Consider the following 18,458-nt stretch of genomic DNA (forward strand, 5'->3'; position numbering starts at 1 on the left):
GAGAAAGGGAGAGAGAGAAACATCAGTGGTGAGAGAGAATCCTGGATCGGCTGCCTCCTGCACGCCCCACACTGGGCATCGAGCCTGCAATCCGGGCATGTGCCCTTGACTGGGAACCAAACCGTGACATCTGAGCAGCGTGTACACATGATTTATTCACCCATTTTGCAGGCAGGCGGGTGTTTGTTGTGTACGCCAAGTACGTCCTGATTTCGTTCACGTTCCCTACGATACAAAAGGTTTTCAGAAAGGTTTCTTTTCAAACTGAAGGTGAAAGCCCTCAGGCTGGTGCACCCAGGGAAAGGTGTTGGTTCTAGGCAAGAGGCCATTTCACGAAGACCTTGCCCTTGCGTCTCGAGTCATCAGTTTGCACCACGTTCTGTTTGATGCCCAAGGAGTTCCAGCCTTAGACCCCTCCGCACGCGTGAGAGGCCACACCTGGTCCCCGTGCAGTCTGTGCCCGTGCGAGTTGCATGTGTTCCCCGTGGAGTGTGGGCCCGTGCTGAGCTGCACGTGTTTCCCGTGGAGTGTGGGCCCGTGCTGAGCCGCACGTGTCCCCAGTGGAGGGTGGGTCCGTGCTGAGCCGCACGTGTTCCCCGTGGAGCGTGCACATGGCTGAGCTGCACGTGTTCCCCGTGGAGGGTGGGCCTGTGCTGAACCGCACGTGGTTCCCGTGGAGCGTGTGCCTGGTTGAGCCCCACGTGGTTCCCGTGGAGCGTGGGCCTGGTTGAGCCGCACGTGTTCCCCGTGGAGGCTGGGCCCGTGCTGAGGGCACGTGTTCCCCGTGGGGGGGTGTGGGCCCCAGTGTGCTATGATTGACCGCACGTGTATCCCGGGAGCGCGTGCCCCTGTGAGCCGTTACTGCAAACTGGTTTGATCGGCTGCACGTGGTCCCGGGGCGCGCGTGGCCCCGAGCCGGTGCTGAGCCGTGCTCTCTTGCAGACCTTCACGGCCTGGTGCAACTCGCACCTGCGGAAAGCCGGCACCCAGATCGAGAACATCGAGGAGGACTTCAGGAACGGCCTGAAGCTCATGCTGCTGCTGGAGGTCATCTCAGGTCTGTGGGTGCCCCGCCCCGCGCAGCGCGTGCGCATGTGCGACTGCGTGTGGTGCGTCCGCGTGCGTGCAGGCGTCCGCGTGCGTGCAGGCGTCCGCGTGCGTGCAGGCGTCCGCGTGCGTGCAGGCGTCCGCGTGCGTGCAGGCGTCCGCGTGCGTGCAGGCGTGGCCCAGGTTGACAGAGGCTGCAGTGCACCTTCCCTCCTAACCCGCTGGACCAGAAGGCGGTGCTGTTGGGAAGGAAAGCCCTGGAAGGGCAGGCAGCCGGTGTTTCTGTTCAAAAGGGGAGTGGGTTCTGTTCACAACTGACACGTTAGGGAAGTGTTCATATCACCCACCTCGTGACGAAGTAGAAGAAAAAGTGACATGTATATGGCGGCCCACCATGCTGCCCTCTTCTCTCTCTTTTTTTTAAAAAAAATATTTTCATTGATTACAGAGAGGAAAAGAGAGAGAGAAACGTCAATGATAGGAGAGAATAATTGACTGGCTGCCTCCTGCACGCTCCCTACTGGGGATCAAGCCCACAACCTGGGCCTGTGCCCTGAGCGGGAATCGAACCCTGACCTCCTGGTTCATAAGTCCACGATCAGCCCCTGAGCCACACCTGCCGGGCTGAATGTTGGCTTTTTCGTTCTGAGTTGGGGGTGTTGCTTTCTCTGTCTACACTGATGGGTCTTCATCTGACAGGGGAAAGGCTGCCCAAACCCGACCGAGGAAAAATGCGCTTCCACAAAATCGCCAACGTCAACAAAGCCTTGGATTACATCGCCAGCAAAGGCGTGAAGCTGGTGTCCATTGGGGCGGAAGGTGAGCTGGGCAGCAATATATACATTTTACAGTATACAGCATTCTGAGTAGTGTGGTGAGTCTTGCTCTGTCCCACCTCATTCTGGGATGGGAATCATCCTTTTGTCCCTCATCTCCATGCTGTCTGCGCTCTCCCCTCCCCGTCAGCCACTTAGCCCAGTGGTTCTCGGGTCCTTGGGTTCAAGTCACCCTTAGTCACGGCCCAGACGCATGAGTGTGGTGGCGCTGGGCAATTCAGATACACCAAAGAGAAAGTGCATCCGCTACCTGAAAAGGGTGTGATGTGTAGGGGTCAGCACTCGGTTTCAGGCATCCACTGAGTCCTTGGAATGTACTCCCTCATCCCCCCAGAGGAAAAAGGGCAGGAGTATATTTAGAACTTTAGCTCATCTCACCTTTAAACTTTGGAAGCTCATGCATTGCTTTCCATGATTATGCATAGGTGAGCTTTGTGCTTGTTTTTAACTCAGAATTCGTTTAAACAGGAGATGTTCGGTTAACAGTTTTTATTTATTTATTTATTTTAAATATATTTTATTGATTTTGTACAGAGAGGAAGGGAGAGAGATAGAGAGTTAGAAACATCGATGAGAGAGAGTCATCGATCAGTTGCCTCTTGCACACCCCCTACTGGGGACATGCCCGCAACCAAGGTACATGCCCTTTCCCGGAATCGAACCCGGGTCCCTTCAGTCCCCAAGCCGACACTCCATCCATTGAGCCAAACCGGTCCCGGCCGGTTAACAGTTTTTAACCAGACAAACTTCAACACCTATGGAAACGTAAGCTGGCCTTCCCATGTGAATTTTTTTCCAGTAGATCTGAAGCCATAACTTACAGGAACACTGCAGGGTCTGATGGCGGTATCTTTATTTTAATATATATTTTATTGATTTTTCATAGAGAGGAAAAGAGAGGGATAGAGAGCTAGAAACATCGATGAGAGAGAATCATCGATCAGCTGCCTCCTGCACCCCCCCTACCGGGGATGTGCCCACAACTAATGTACATGTCCTTGACCGGAATAGAACCTGGGACCCTTGAGTCTGCAGACTGATGCTCTATCCATCGAGCCAAACGGATGTTATCTTTACACTTGTCTGTTGTTGGCTTTTCTTCCCTCTAAAGAAATCGTGGACGGCAACGTGAAGATGACGCTGGGCATGATCTGGACCATCATCCTCCGCTTTGCCATCCAGGACATATCAGTTGAAGGTAAGACATGGTTAAAGTCAAAGCACTTAGTAAGCAGCGCTTACACGTTAAAAGTTTGAATCTGGTGTTCTGAAATCGAACAGTCACCTACATGATTGAAAGAAGGACCTTGGGACCCTTTGGGGTACGGGGTGGACACTCCAACCAGCTGAGCCACACTGGCCAGGCTGCCCCGGAATTCTCTAAGGAGCCAGGTCCCTTTAACAGAATGGCGGGCCTCTCCCAAGAAATGGGTGTGAGATATGAATATAGCTGTTGGTGAGGGCAGTCTATGGTGTGGAGGTGGGGTAGTGGGGGTGGGGGAGTTAACTTGGTCAAAACTCAAATGGCTGAACTTGAAGCTGACTAATAAAAACCTTCGGTATAAAACCTCTAGGTAAGGGTGCACATTTGGGACAGGTGGCCTCTGAATTTTGTTCCCCTAAGAACATAAATCATACATGAGGTGGACAACAGGTGCATGGCGTCATACACTGCGCATACTTAGACAGTTTTCACAGCAAGGCGAGAGTCCCCAGGGCCCGGAGTCTGGTTTTACTTGTGTGACGTCATAATCCGTAGCCACACCGCCCCGTCCGCTTTGAGTTCCTAAGCGTCAGCAGGCACAGGCCCCCTGGGAGGGAGCCCGCAGTTTGGGCGAGTGACGTGGGGACACTCCTCTTGGCTGTCCTTCCAGAAACCTCTGCCAAGGAAGGCCTGCTGCTGTGGTGTCAGCGGAAAACCGCTCCTTACCGAAATGTCAACATCCAGAACTTCCACACCAGGTGAGCTTGGGGAGCCCCAGGCGGGGGTGCCGTGTGTGTCTGCACCCGTGTTTGCACCTCTCGCCAAGGGCATTCATGTTTGTAGCAGGGCAATGGCTATAGGTTAAGGGTTTCCCAGGGAAACCGTGTGACTCGGGTGAGGGATGCAGGTAACACAGCTCTGTATGTGAGTGAGTGGCTTGTGGCGCCAGATGGGGCCTTCAGGAACTGGGGGGTGAGAAGCCACCCTCCCAGGCCTGCACCCCACCTGGGAGATGGCACAGGATGGCTCCTCAGCGGGGAGGAGAGACCACAGCAGGTCTGAGATCCCGGGGCCTGGCCACACCTGGTCCTTCTGCTCCTGAGTCAGCTTCGTGTGCTGCAATTCAAGTGAAGTAGGAGCCCGGCTGTCATGGTTCAGTGGCTGAGTATCAACCTCTGAACCAGGAGGTCACGGTTCAATTCCCTATCAGGGTATATGCCTGGGTTGCAGGCTTGATCCCTAGTTGGGGGTGTGCAGGAGGCAGCTCATCAATGGTTCTCTCTCATCATGATGTTTCTCCCTCCCTCCCTCCCTTCCTCTCTGAAATAAGTAAAAGTATATTTTAAAAATTGCTTTATGGTGAAAAGACAGAGGGTACTTGGGACCAAGAGTGGCCTTTTAGGAGTGTGAGGACCCTCGGAGGAACGTGTGTGCTAGGCATTTCATGGCTCAATGGGCCATCTGGTCCAGAAGAGTCTGAAGGAAGAGGGCAGGAGGACAGGGACAGAGGCGCCAGCTTTCTCCTGGTCCCTCCCAGTGCTCCCAGCACAGAACCAGCCCAGGAGGCAACGGGGAGTGGAGGGGAAGGCAAGACGGGCCCGGAGCTGAACATGGGAAGCGGGCACCCACGGGGTGGCAGTCCGTGGGGGACTCCGGAAAGAAGACTGGCATTCGAGGAAGGGACACAGGTGGCTGGGAGGGGAGGGAGGCGAGCTCTGGGGCCTTGGCTGCGATAAGTCAGACATTGAGCACTGGGGCCACTCGGCCTGAAGGCCCGGCCGTGCGGACCCTGCTGCCTTCTCCGCTCACATTGACTCGTGTCCTGTTCTTTGCCACGTGACGCAGCTGGAAGGATGGCCTGGGACTCTGCGCACTCATCCACCGGCACCGGCCTGACCTCATCGACTACTCCAAGCTGAACAAGGTCGGCAAACTCAGTCCGCACACAAAGAGGTTAAAAAATGTGACCTGTGCTGGGGGGGAGAACCCAGGCCTGTCCACCTTGTAGGGGACAGTTGCTCTGTGAGGTTTAGAGTTTAGGATGGGGCGCCCCCACTCCACGCCCAGCAGGGCCGCTTCATACCCCGTGGCTGTGTCTGGGAAGTCGCCCCTCTGCATGTGGCCTCACCTGTGCGACGTGCAAGGTTGTTGGTGTCCTGGCTGGCATGCCCGCGCCAGCTGTCACCTGCTCCCCGCCCTCTTGAGACTGGGCCTACAGCGTTGTGATAGAAGGTCGCCTAAGGGAATTATCCACCAGAGTGCTCATTTTTTCAAAGCGTCTATTTTATCCCTGAGCTTTTAAAATGTTTCTAACCTACAGACAGTGTCTAAATTTTCCAATTAACCTTTTTTTAAAAAAATTAATTTGCAAAATGAGCGGATTGTACCAGACAGATTAGACAGGTGCTCACCTGAGAGCAGGCTTTCTGTGCTTTCACACATTTAAAACAAAGATGATGGGCTCATTCTCCGTGGGTACCTTCCAGATCCTGCCCAGGGGACATGCCTGCCTACGTCCCTCCCGCCCACACTGCCTCCGTGTCCTGCATTGCATTGGGCATGGATTTTTTTTTTTTTAATCATTTTCCTAAATGTTCAAAAACACATCTTTAAAAATGTGCACGTGCTGTCCCTCCTGCAGGATGACCCAGTAGGAAACATCAACCTGGCCATGGAGATCGCGGAGAAGCATCTGGACATCCCCAAAATGCTGGATGCGGAAGGTGAGAGGCCGTGTGACCTGCCGGGGCGGACCCATCTGGGGGCTGCGTGGGCAGTGGCCACGCCCCGGGATCTGCAAAACTTGACTGCCAGGTTTCATCGGGAGCCCTTAGGGTTCCTCAGTCAGTATTAGAGGATTTCACGTGAAGCTTGTTCACAGATTATTTTTTTAAATCCCACGTGTGAAAAGACAGCAAAACTACGGTGAAAGGAGCTGGTCAAGAGGATGCTTTGATTTGCGATTTTCCAAGAAAAACGTCCTATTTTAGTGTTTTTTTGTTTTTTTACAGAAAGGAAGAGAGAGGAATAGAAACTTAGAAGCTTCAATGTAAGATAAACATTGATCAGCTGCCTCCTACATACCCCCTACTAGTGATGTGCCACAACCAAGGTACATGCCCTTGACTGGAATTGAACCTGAGACCCTTCAGTCCACAGGCCAATGCTCTATCCATCGAGCCAAACCGGTTAGGGCCTAGTTTAGTTTTTTAACAATGTAGATTTTCTTACTTTGTAGAGACAACTGTAGTAAAGAAATCTTCTTGTGCTTAAGACTCCCCAAGGAAAAAGATCTTCCCTCCTACTAGAAGGCATCGAATCAGTAGATTGCACCTCTGGAGTTTCCTCATCCCACTTGTAATTAGCCCAAGTTCAATGTTGCTTAGCTAGACGGGAAAGAGTGAAGGACTTTGTGGTTTAGCATCCTCGCAAGGGGAACGGTTTCAGATGCCTTTTGTGCCCTTCCTGTGCGATGAACCGAGAGTTGTACCCACGGCACGCCGCTTAAAGCACAGATTCATTCATTCATTCATTCATTCATTCATCCCACTTCTTCATGACTCCCGCATCGCTCAGCACACGTACTGAGCATTTCCTGTGAGTGAGACCCTGGCTACCGAGGGGTGTGCTGAGATCTGTAGGCGGGGTTAGCGTTAAGGTTTGTGAACTCAAGGAGTCTGTGTTACCATGTTCATTGTGAATATTATTCCCTGATGGCCCATTGCTCCCACTATTTGCACTTTTGGGAAAGCAAAGAACTTGATTACAGTCAATCTTCTATCTCTCCTCCTCTTTGGTGATTGCGTTACGGCTGCTGTAACAGATTACCAGAATCGGGGCGGCTTAGCACAGCAGGACGGTCTTCGCTGACGGTTCTGTAGGCTCTCGTCAAAGCCAAGGGCCACGCTCCCCCGCAAGGAGAGGACCCGCCTGGCCCAGGCCTCCCCCCGGCTGGGGTGGCATTGCCGCAGTCTCTGTCCCTCAGTGGCCATCTTCCCTCTGTGTCTGTCTCTTTCCTCTCTATAAGGCAGGGGTGGGGAACCTTTTCCTGCCAAGAAGACATTTGGATATTTCTAACATCATTCGTGGGCCATACAAAATGATCCACTTAAAAATTAGCCTGCCGTATTTAGTCAGACATTTCATTAACTCATCCTGACGCCTTGGCAGGGCCAGACCAAATGATTTCTTGGGCCTTATGTGGCCCGCAGGCCAGATGTTCCCCACCCCTGCTGTAAGGACCTCAGCTTAATGGGACATCTGCAAAGACCCTGCTTTCAAATAAGGTCACATTGCCAGGAACCGGGGGGAGAGAGGGAGGATTACACATATCTTTTGAGGAATCGAAACATCGATCATTCCATTCAGATTCCAGTTTTACCTATTTATTAATGTAACCATTCATCAAGCCCCTGAATTATAGGTGTTAATTCTACTTCTGGTTTCTTCAAACTCTTTCGAGGGAGAAAGTCAATACAGCATCAGAGAAAGATTCTTTTCCCTTTCCTCCACCTCTCCTCTCTAAGTTTGCATTTATGCGGCCTCTCCTTTCACCTGTCCATACGGTAACATCCACCCAGCGTTTACTCATTGAATTAATAGCTAAGATACTGCCCGGCTGGTGTAGCTCAGTGGATTGAGCGTCGTCCCATGGACCAAAGGATCCAGGGCTTGATTCCCTGTCAAGGGCTCCTGCCCAGGTTGTGGGCTCCATCTTTGGTAGGGAGAGTGCAGGAGGTGACCGATCAATGGTTCTCTTTCATCATTGATGTTTCCATCTCTCTCCCTCTCCCTTCCTCTCTGAAATCAAAACAAATATATTAAAAAAACAAACAAAAAAGTAAGATACGAAAGGGAGGAAAAAACTGTTTCCATTTGGTACATCCCTCTTCCAGTTCTCTCGTGCCTCCCTACTGTCCACAGTCAAGGACAGCCAGGCCCACCGTCCTCTGGCCTGCTGTCAGTCTTCTTGTTCCTGAGTTTTTCCTCGGTCTCTGAGTCCTGGTCGGGGCACATCGCCATTCGGTGCATCCTTTGCAGCCGCTGGGATGCTAGCACGCTGTTCATCTCCTCCTCCCTGTGGTACACCCCGTCTCCCGTCACTTCTCTCATCTCTCTGAATGGTTTTGTGGAAATTCTCCAAAAACTATATTCTTTTCTTGGTAGAGTCATTTCTCATGGGAATCTTCTGACTGCCAGGCATGTGGCGACGCTCTGATGAGCCCGCTCGCCCAACCAAGCCCCCACGTTAGCCTTCATGTCTCTGCTGCTGACCATCGGACTTCACTTCTCTTATTCCTGCCACTCGCATTGTCCTCTTGTGCCCTGGCCCCCTGCCCAGCTCACTCAGCCTGCCGGCTGCCGTTGGCTGGACCTCTTGCTGTGAATTGTTCTCTGCCCCCCACGTGGGAATTTTCTGGGGGCTCATTGGAACTGTCACCTGTGATACAAGCTGCAGAAATGCCTCATCTTATCGTCTTCCTGCTTTTATTGTTTTATTTTAAAAAAATGTGTTTTTATTGATGTCAGAGAGGAAGGGAGAGGGGGAGAGAGAGAGAGAGAGAGAAACATCAATGATAAGAGAGAATCATGGATCGGCTGCCTCCTGCATGCCCCACACTGGGGATCAAGCCCACAACCCGGGCCTGTGAACTGACCGGGAATCGAACCGAGACCTCCTGGTTCATAGGTCGACGCTCAGCCACTGAGCCACGCCGGTGGGGTTGTCTTTCCGCCACAAAGCTCTCAAGTTTGGCCCCCCGCTTTAGGTGTGTGGGCGTGCCTGTTCTGCATGCACCTGCAGGAGCATCTCTGACCCCGGCCGCCCCGGGCACAGCGAGGGAGTCTCGGGGGCCGTCGCTATATATGTGCCCTGTGGAATCAGGCTGTGGGCATGACCGGCTCTGAGCCGGTGCCCTTCCCCTCGGCAATCCCTTCATTTCCGCGGGCAGTTCTCAGACACGTTTGGGGGAGTGCCTTTACAGGGGTGACGTCTTTGCTCTGAGCCCGTGCCCGCGACGGTGAGTGCGTGGGGCGCAGGGAAGGCCCCCCGGCTTTGGCCCCCAGAGGCGGCAGTTAACCCTGTTCTCTCCGCGCAGATGTGGTAGACACGGCCCGGCCTGACGAGCGCGCCCTAATGACTTACGTCTCCTGTTTCTATCACGCGTTCGCCGGTGCCCAGAAGGTGAGGACGGAGAGCCGGTCACCGCCACCCTCACCTTCTGTGTCTTCATCTCTTCCCATCGTCGTCGTTCTCTTTCCTCCCCCTCCTCTGAGGAAGGAGGCCCATCCGGCCCCGACGTGGAAGTTGTGTCTTTTTTTTTTTTTTTTTTTAGTGCCGTTTTCTTTGACACCTGCTTTCTGTCTGTGCACCGGCATGCCGTCGTTCGTGGTTGTTTTCCGGAAGATTCCATCCTGTGACACAGCCCCTCGTCCTCTCTGTCGGTCCCCTCTGCAAACCCTGGGACCAGGTGGTTCTAAGTTTCATGTGAGGGAATCACCAGGTGTCTTTTCAACTTCATCTGTCCAGTGACTGATCTGTTTCTTTCTCTCGTTCTTTTTTTTTAAAATACGGTTTTTATTGATTTCGGAGAGGGCGGGAGAGGAAGAGAGAGATAGAAACATCAATGATGAGAGTCATTGATTGGCTGCCTCCTGCACGCCCCACACTGGGGATGGAGCCCGCAATCCAGGCATGTGCCCTGACCGGGAATCGAACCGAGACCTCCTGGCTCATGGGTCGTAGCTCGGCCACTGAGCCACGAAGGCCGGGCTGAGCTCAGTTTAAAGTTAAAAATCGAGTCAGCACACCTGGCATCGCCGAGGTTCTGTTTCCTCTCTTCCTGGTGGTTAATTCAGCAGCTCATACAAAGGCTGGCGAGAGCCGAGGGGTGTGCCAGCCACGTACACCTTCTCTTCTGATGTGTTGTGGCCCGGGGCGATTTGTGTACCTGGCGTGGTGTGTGTGTGGAGGCATCACACGACATGCTTGTCTGGCTAATTTCACCCTCCAGCGGCAGGCGGGTCACAGAGCAGAGCGGGCTCAGTTGTAGGGGTGCGGAGCGGGTGGTGGGGTGCAGAGATGGGCAGGGACTCTGCTGCGGCTCCCAGCATGTCACAGGGAGACCCACGTCCCTCCGAGAACAAGTGACGGAGGGCCTGACCTGGTCAAACCGTGTGGCAATGAGCAGCCACTCACTCCGATTCCGACCGCAGCACACGGCGGCGCCCACATTAATGCCTTGTCTGGACGTTTATCTTTTAAAAATATATTTGTATTGATTTCAGAGAGGAAGAGCGAGGGAAAGAGAGATAGGAACATCAGTGATGAGAAGGAATCATGGATCGGCTGCCTCCTGCACGCCCCACAGTGAGGATCAAGCCCACAACCCGGGCATGAGCCCTGACAGAACAGAGCCATGACTTCCTGGTTCATACACAGGTGGACGCTCAACCACTGAGCCACACAGGCCAATCTGCCTTGTCTGCACTTTTAAAAGCCCGTCAAAGGTGAGGGAGGGAAAAGCTCTCAGTTTGGTCATTTAGGAAACGAAGTTTCAAATCATTCCGCTCCTGCACCACCTCGGGGCTGTCCGAGGCTCGGAATGTCCCAGAGCCGGGGAACCTGTGGGTGTGAACACTTGTCCTTCTCTCATTCAACTCGGCTTCCACTCTTTGTGTGTGTGTGTGTGTGTGTGTGTGTGTGTGTGTGTTTTCTGTGCTGTTTTTTCCTCCCTCAGACATTGTCAACACCCCCAAACCGGACGAAAGGGCCATCATGACATACGTGTCCTGCTTCTACCATGCTTTCGCGGGCGCGGAGCAGGTACCAGCACGCGTCCTGGGGCCGCGCTGCCCTCCGCATGCATGTCTGTGCGTGTGTGCCTGTGTGTGTGTGTATGTGTGCGCACTTCACATCTGCCTTGGACTCTTTTCCAGTGTTTGTGATGCCCTAACATGGAAAGTTCCAAACTGTGAATGTTTTTTTCTTTTTTAACAGCTTTCCCTTGAGGCCATTCCTAAAGTGGTTTTTGTCTCTCTTTCCTTCTAAGATACCACTTTTATGTCATTACTCCATTGTGGGAAACGTGTGTTTTAGGGAAAACAGGTGCCATGGACACTGAGCAGTAAACGGGACGTGCAACCCGGAGACCGCATGCCTCCTGGGGCCCTGGTTTATAGAAAAGGCCCTCACTGCTCAGCTATGTGTCCTAGCACTTCCCAAGACTGATCCCATTTTAACGGAAATGGGCAAAGGATGATAGGACTAGAATCTCAAAACAACAGCAACAAAAAAACCCCACAACAGACAAAAACAACCCCTCACATTCCTTGAGACAAAAAGCCCGAGGAATGGACATTGTGGTCAACGTCCCTTTTCTCCATGTTGACCTGTTCCTGTCTCTGGTCCCTTCATCTATGGCGTCTGAATGTGGCAAATATGATAGACAGGGATGGGCAAAGCCGGTGGTGCTGCCGCGTCTCTAGGACCACCCCCAGCACGTGAGGGTAACCGGAGACCAGCTTGTGTTAGGGGCCTGGAGGCCCGGATGGCACAATACTCTTTTTTAAAAAAATATGTGTTTTGTTTTTTTTTAAAATATGTTTTAGAGAGGAAGAGAGAGGGAGAGAGTTTAGAAACATCCATGATGAGAGAGATCATTGATTGGCTGCCTCCTGCACACTCTCTCCTCCCTTCCCCCTTGCTAGGGATCAAACCCACAACCCAGGCATGTGCCCTAACAGGAACATGATCTCCTGGTTCTTAGGTCGATGCTCAACCACTCTGCCACACTGGCCGGGCCCAAAGGCTCATGTTATTTAGGGGTTCTGACTCCCATATTCCCGAGGTCAGCACATGAGGAGTGAGCTAAGACAGACATTCAGGGGTATAGGTTTCCTCCACCCGTGTATTTCTGTTACTAACTTGCCCGATGTTTTACAAAGCGTGTGTTTACACTAACGGTATCTCCCCGTTTTCCCTGCAGTATATGCAGCCTGCCCTCTAAGTCTGTGTGAAAACTGTCAAAAAAGGTGTGAACCGACCCATAGCATCGAGCGGCCCTAACCCTCCGTCCGGCTCCACCCTAACCTGGAATCTGTGTGCCGTGTCCCACACGCCCCCTCCCCCCCATCCCCCTTCCTCCCTCCGTCCCTCTCACGCTCCGTTCTGTGTGTGTGCCCGTCCCGTTGACCTATTGTGTTTTACAGGCCGAGACAGCGGCTAACAGGATATGTAAGGTTCTTGCTGTGAATCAAGAGAATGAGAGGCTGATGGAAGAATATGAGAGGCTAGCGAGTGAGGTAAAGGAAACGGGGACCCACGGCCCCGTCCGTACCCACCCGGAGGGTGAGGCCAGACGGGGAGCACGGGTGGTCAATGTCATTCTCTCTCTGCATTTTTTCATCTCGGACAGAATAAACGTAGGGAGGCGCAGCTGGACTCAGGGTGGTCCATCTGAAGCATTGTAATGATTGGCACCGAGGTAGCCCTCATGGGCTTGGCAGCCAGCCTGGAGCTCAGGGGCGGCGTGCATGTTTGTTTGTTTATTTTTAAATATATGTATTTTATTGATTTCAGAGAGGAAGGAAGATGGAGAGAGAGATAGCAACATCAATGGTGAGAGGGAATCATTGGCCAGCTGCCTCCTGCACACCCCATGCTTGGGACTGAGCTCACAACCCCAGGCATGGAACCATGACCTCAGGGTTCATAGGTCGACACTAACCACTGAGCCACGCCAGCCGGGCATTTGCTGCCATTTCTAAGTGGCCTTTGAGCAGCCCATTCCTAAGACTTTGGTGGTGATTCAGAACAATGCACTCAGTCCTCAGGCATTCACTCCCATTTTCACTTTTATCCCCAGAAACTCGATATCAGATGGAAGTAGACTTTGAACCCATCCCAGATTTACAATTCGTTGGTCTAGCAACTGAGTTCATTAGATTGGAGCTTACATTGAGCCCACTTTTCTTCGCTACATTCTCTCACCACATTTCACCATGTCGGGTGATTTTTTGTTTTGCTTTGTTATTTTTTTTTTTAAATTTTTGTTTCATTTGAAAGCTCCATCCAGCGTTTGTCCGCCAGTGTCTGGTCCCCGAGTTTCCTGTGACTGTCACACATTTGTGAGACATGACTGGTGCTGACTCTTGAGTTCTCGCTGTTGTGTGGTGACCGCTGGTGGCCGCCTGGGGGGAGGGAGGCCTTACACTTCTGTTTTTATAGGAATATTATGTTCACCCGCTCCCTTTTTAAAAAAAATATTTTTTATTGATGATGGCATTATAGTATTACAGATAGCTCCCATTTTACTCCCCTTTAACCCCGTCCCCCCAAGGTCTCCGTGTTGTCAGGTCACTGTAAGCGGGGGTGTCTTGCGGTGTCTGTAGCCGTGTGTGTGCGTGTGTTTTGGGCACAGCTCCTGGAGTGGATCCGCCGCACCATCCCCTGGCTGGAGAACCGGGCTCCCGAGAAGACCATGCAGGCCATGCAGAAGAAGCTGGAGGACTTCCGGGACTACCGCCGGAAGCACAAGCCCCCGAAGGTGCAGGAGAAGTGCCAGCTGGAGATCAACTTCAACACCCTGCAGACCAAGCTGCGCATCAGCAACCGGCCGGCCTTCATGCCCTCCGAGGGCAAGATGGTGTCGGTGAGTGCCGGGCCTCCTCCCGCCTCATCATTGTCTCAGTTAATGAATGAATTTAAGAATGGTGTCATTCTTAAACCACACACACACACACACACACACACACACACACACACTCACACACTAGAGGCCCGGTGCACAAAATTCATGCATGGGCAGGTCCCTAGGCCTGGGTTATGGGCTCGATCCCCAGTGTGGGGCGTGCAGGAGGCAGCTGATCCTGGCAGGGAAGGAAACGCCATTAGCCGAGAAGTGGAGGGGCTCACGGGTGCCCAGGAGGCCCGGGTGTAACCGCCGGGCCTGCCCTGTCCTTGCCACCCCCCCCCACCCCCGTCCCCCAGGACATCGCCGGGGCCTGGCAGCGGCTGGAGCAGGCGGAGAAGGGCTACGAGGAGTGGCTGCTGAACGAGATCCGGAGGCTGGAGCGCGTGGAGCACCTGGCCGAGAAGTTCCGGCAGAAGGCGTCCACCCACGAGACCTGGGCCTACGGTGAGCGGCCTGGCCGGCCCGGGTCCGAGCCTCCGGGGCAGCTGCTGACTCCGCCCCGAGCACGGGATCTCTGCTCATCCCCTGACTTCCCAGGCAGCTGCCGGGTGACGTGGGCCTGTTCTCACGCCTGTGCCAACCTTTGCAGGCAAAGAGCAGGTCTTGCTGCAGAAGGATTACGAGTCGGCGACGCTGACGGAGGTGCGGGCCCTCCTGCGGAAGCACGAGGCCTTCGAGAGTGACCTGGCAGCCCACCAGGACCGCGTGGAGCAGATCGCGGCCATCGCGCAGGAGCTCAAGTGCGTGCGGCCGTGGGCACCCCCTCCCGTGGGTGCGGGGCCGGGGGAAGGGCTCCCCGGAGCCTTCCCAGGGAGGAGTCCGGCCCGGCCTTCCTTTTAGGGAGAGCGAAGCTGGAGGAATCTGGGGCGGGATGCGTCCTGTGACGATGAACAAAACCCGGAAGTACCTGCCAGTTCTGTCAGGCCTTTTAAGAACATATATGTGATCTGTTTATTTTGGACTCGTTTCTCCTGCCGTGGACCGGGACAGCTAACCTCTGTCTTCACTTCCAACAGCGAGCTGGACTACCACGACGCGGTGAACGTCAACGACCGGTGCCAGAAGATCTGTGACCAGTGGGACCGGCTGGGGACGCTCACGCAGAAGCGGAGGGAGGCCCTGGAGGTGAGGGTTCCACGCCCCCCGCGACCTGGAACCCAGGCTCTTCCCAAAGGCCCTGTCGCTGACTCTTGCTTTTCTGTGTTGTTATATGTATAAGACAAAACAGACTGTCCAGTGCAAGCAGCCTGCGAAGAGAGGAGGAAAAGTAGGAAAAAGAGGGAAAGGAAAAGTTGGGAGTTTTGTTTTATATTTTATCCACATGGCAGGGCAGTGCACTTCTGAAGTTAAAGAAAAAAAAATCAGGGGGTCCGGCTGGTGTGGCTCAGTGGTTGAGCGTTGACCTATGAACCAGGAGGTCATGGTTTGATTCCCAGTTAGGGACCTCGTTGTGGGCTTGATCCCTAGTGTGATGTCTGCAGGAGGCAGCTGGTCAATGACTCTCTGTCATCATTGATGTTTCTACGGTATATCTCCCTCTCTTTTCCTCTCTGAAATCAATGCAAACATATTTTAAAAATATAAAGTAAAAGAACAACCTGTAGTCCTCCTTGCTCCACGAGGTGGGGACTTTCGGAAAGTCATCTTCTCTTAAGCTTCCCTGAATTTTCAGTTATGTCACGTGGTTAGGGAATCACTTCTGACTTACAAAGCAAGGCGTCTCGGTTTTCAAAAAGGTGATGTGGATTACTTAAGTACTTTAAACCAGGCTATTTTGTTGTTGATGTTGTTTTTTATTTTTAAATATATTTTCATTGATTTCAGGGAGGGAGAGAGAGAGGGAGACAGAGAGAGAAACATCAATGATTAAGAGAATCACTGATTGGCTGTCTCCCGCATGGTTGCCTACTGGGGATCAAGCCTGCAACCCACGCATGTGCCCTGACCGGGAATCGAACCTGGGACCCTTCAATCCACGGGCCAAGGCTCTGTCCACTGAGCCAGACCAGCTAGGGCCAAACCGGGCTATTTTGGATGTCACCAAACCCTTCTTTGAGAAGACAATGCAGAGACGTGGGGGCTCAGCCTGTTTACGGGAATGGCGGTTAATCCTGTGTACAGACACGCTAACGGCAGGAACGCTGTCATTCCCAGAATGTCAGGGGATTGTGTGTGGCTCTGGAATGCATGTGCACATTTTCAGACTTTAAAAAAAATTATTATTGAATCTGTGATCGCGCCTGCTTCTTTCTGTGCAATCTCCAGAGAACCGAGAAGTTGCTGGAGACGATTGACCAGCTGCACCTGGAGTTTGCCAAGAGAGCGGCCCCGTTCAACAACTGGATGGAGGGCGCCATGGAGGACCTGCAGGACATGTTCATCGTGCACAGCATCGAGGAGATCCAGGTAGCGGCCGGCGTCCCCCGCGGCAGCGTGAGCTTTGTCCTGAGGGGCTGCTGCTGGGTCAGGCTGATGGCGCCTGAGGGAGAGAGTTGGCGTTGGTGCCTTTTCCCCTTGAGCAGTGACGGGCGTGCTTTGGGGGGCGGGGAGGGTCTGCAGGGGTGAAGGCAGCAGTGCTGGCTCCTCTGTGGTGTGTCAGAGGTCAACACCGGGTGTCAGAGGTCAATACCGGGTGTCAGAGGTCAACACCGGGTGTCAGAGGTCAACACCGGGTGTCAGAGGTCAACACCGGGTGTCAGAGGTCAATACCGGGTGTCAGAGGTCAACACCAGCCTCAGAAATGGCAGCCAAGTCAAGCTCTGCCCTCGGGGGACAGAGAGACCTACACCAAAGCTGGGGGTGGGAATGATGGGAGCCAATAAAAAAGGGAACATTGTCTTTGAAGTCTTTAGATTTGTAGTCATTGATTAGTCACCATGATATCTTTCTGTGTGTTTTTCCCCATCTCAAAGAACTTGACTTTTATGCCCAAAATAGCTTTTCTGAAACATTCAGATTTGTTTTCCCCCAGAGATCCCTGCAGTATAAGAAAGGCATTCATGGCCCTGGCCGGTGTGGCTCAGTGGCTAGAGCATCAGCCCGCAGACTGAAGGGTCCCAGGTTTGATTCCAGTCAAGAGGACGTACCTCAGTTGCAGGCTTGATCCCTGGTCACAGTCGGGGTGGGTGCAGGAGGCGACCAGTCCATGTGTCTCCCACACACACATCAATGTTTCTCTCTATCTGTCTCTCCCCCTCCCTTCCCATCTCTCTAAAAATCAATGAAAAGTATCCTCGGGTGAGGATTAACAGAACAAAAAGGGCATTCATGCGTGTGCAGACGGGAACACTGTGCATACGATCGGTTTTCCCACTTGTGTCTCTGGCCAGAGTCTGATCACGGCCCACGAGCAGTTCAAGGCCACGCTGCCTGAGGCGGACGGCGAGCGGCAGTCCATCATGGCCATCCAGAACGAGGTGGAGAAGGTCATCCAGAGCTACAACATCCGGATCAGCTCCAGCAACCCCTATAGCACCGTCACCATGGACGAGCTGCGGAACAAGTGGGACAAGGTGGGCGGCGGGCGGGGCGTGGGCGGGACCGGGGCCCGCGTGAGGCCCAGGCTGCGGGCGGACGTAAAACCCAGCAGGGAGAGTGACCGCCTCCTTCTGCATCGTTTACCCCAAACGTCATCGACAAAATACGCTAAATTCTTAAACGCCGTTCGGCAGCTTCTGGGGCTTGTAAGGAAAGTAGAGGTGACTATTCCTTAAGGAAAACCTGATACTAAGACCACAAGGGGAACTGTTTTAAGACCACAGCTCAAACGTGGGTGCCGTCGGCTTGCCATTCAAGAATTTTCAGAATACGGGATGAGCATGTCCCCCATGTGGAGTGGCTTTTCAGTTCAGAAAATTGCTTAGGAAACTGTTTCTGGGACTGTTTAAAATCCAGGGATAGCGAAAATAGGATTATTTGATCCTTTTTTTACTCATTCTTAAGAAAACTTTATTTTCGTGGCCAAAATCCAGCACTGTGTCCACCCAGCCCAGTGTCCCTGACACCCACACCCCCAGCCCAGTGTCCCTGACACCCACACCCCCAGCCCAGTGTCCCTGACACCCACACCCCCAGCACAGTGTCCCTGACACCCACACCCCAGCCCAGGGTCCCTGACACCCACCCAGTCTTAAGCAGCCATGGGTGGCAGTCAAAGCTAGAACGAGTTCTCCCTCTCCTCTCCCCCTGACCCCCACTCCGCTCCCTCCCCTCCCCCCACTTTGGGCCAGCACCTCGTCTCTCGGTCGCTCCCATTGCACCAAAACTGGCCTCTAACCCCTGCTGCCCTCGGGCCCTGACAGGTGAAGCAGCTGGTGCCCATCCGAGACCAGTCCCTGCAGGAGGAGCTGGCCCGCCAGCATGCCAACGAACGCCTGCGCCGCCAGTTCGCCGCCCAGGCCAACGCCATTGGGCCCTGGATCCAGAACAAGATGGAGGTAGGGCGGGGCCTCCCAGCTTTCTCCTGGGGCGGGGGGGAAGGGCGGGGGCGGACCTGCTCACTGGTCCCCACTGTGCCCGTGCCCAGGAGATCGCCCGGAGCTCCATCCAGATCACGGGGGCGCTGGAGGACCAGATGAACCAGCTGAAGCAGTACGAGCACAACATCATCAACTACAAGAACAACATCGACAAGCTGGAGGGCGACCACCAGCTCATCCAGGAGGCCCTGGTCTTCGA

At 53.6% G+C, this 18,458-nt stretch overlaps 1 protein-coding gene across 1 annotated transcript in view; it reads left to right on the top strand.

Annotated features, from left to right (window-relative positions):
* Positions 1-18,458, top strand: part of ACTN2 (actinin alpha 2) — a 41,460-nt gene that overhangs the window by 15,342 nt on the left and 7,660 nt on the right. Inside the window, exons 2-17 of the mRNA XM_036453410.2 lie at positions 943-1,057; positions 1,747-1,866; positions 2,995-3,081; positions 3,758-3,845; positions 4,933-5,011; positions 5,729-5,810; positions 10,827-10,912; positions 12,298-12,390; positions 13,509-13,739; positions 14,078-14,225; positions 14,371-14,521; positions 14,798-14,906; positions 16,047-16,187; positions 17,111-17,293; positions 18,083-18,217; positions 18,307-18,458. The exon at positions 18,307-18,458 is cut by the window's right edge and continues 28 nt beyond it. Of these exons, the coding sequence (XP_036309303.1) occupies positions 943-1,057; positions 1,747-1,866; positions 2,995-3,081; positions 3,758-3,845; positions 4,933-5,011; positions 5,729-5,810; positions 10,827-10,912; positions 12,298-12,390; positions 13,509-13,739; positions 14,078-14,225; positions 14,371-14,521; positions 14,798-14,906; positions 16,047-16,187; positions 17,111-17,293; positions 18,083-18,217; positions 18,307-18,458 (2,000 nt within the window). The remainder of the gene's footprint in view (positions 1-942; positions 1,058-1,746; positions 1,867-2,994; positions 3,082-3,757; positions 3,846-4,932; positions 5,012-5,728; positions 5,811-10,826; positions 10,913-12,297; positions 12,391-13,508; positions 13,740-14,077; positions 14,226-14,370; positions 14,522-14,797; positions 14,907-16,046; positions 16,188-17,110; positions 17,294-18,082; positions 18,218-18,306) is intronic.

The sequence above is a fragment of the Pipistrellus kuhlii genome, unplaced genomic scaffold, assembly GCF_014108245.1.
Source record: "Pipistrellus kuhlii isolate mPipKuh1 unplaced genomic scaffold, mPipKuh1.p scaffold_m20_p_25, whole genome shotgun sequence".
Lineage (NCBI taxonomy): Eukaryota > Metazoa > Chordata > Mammalia > Chiroptera > Vespertilionidae > Pipistrellus > Pipistrellus kuhlii.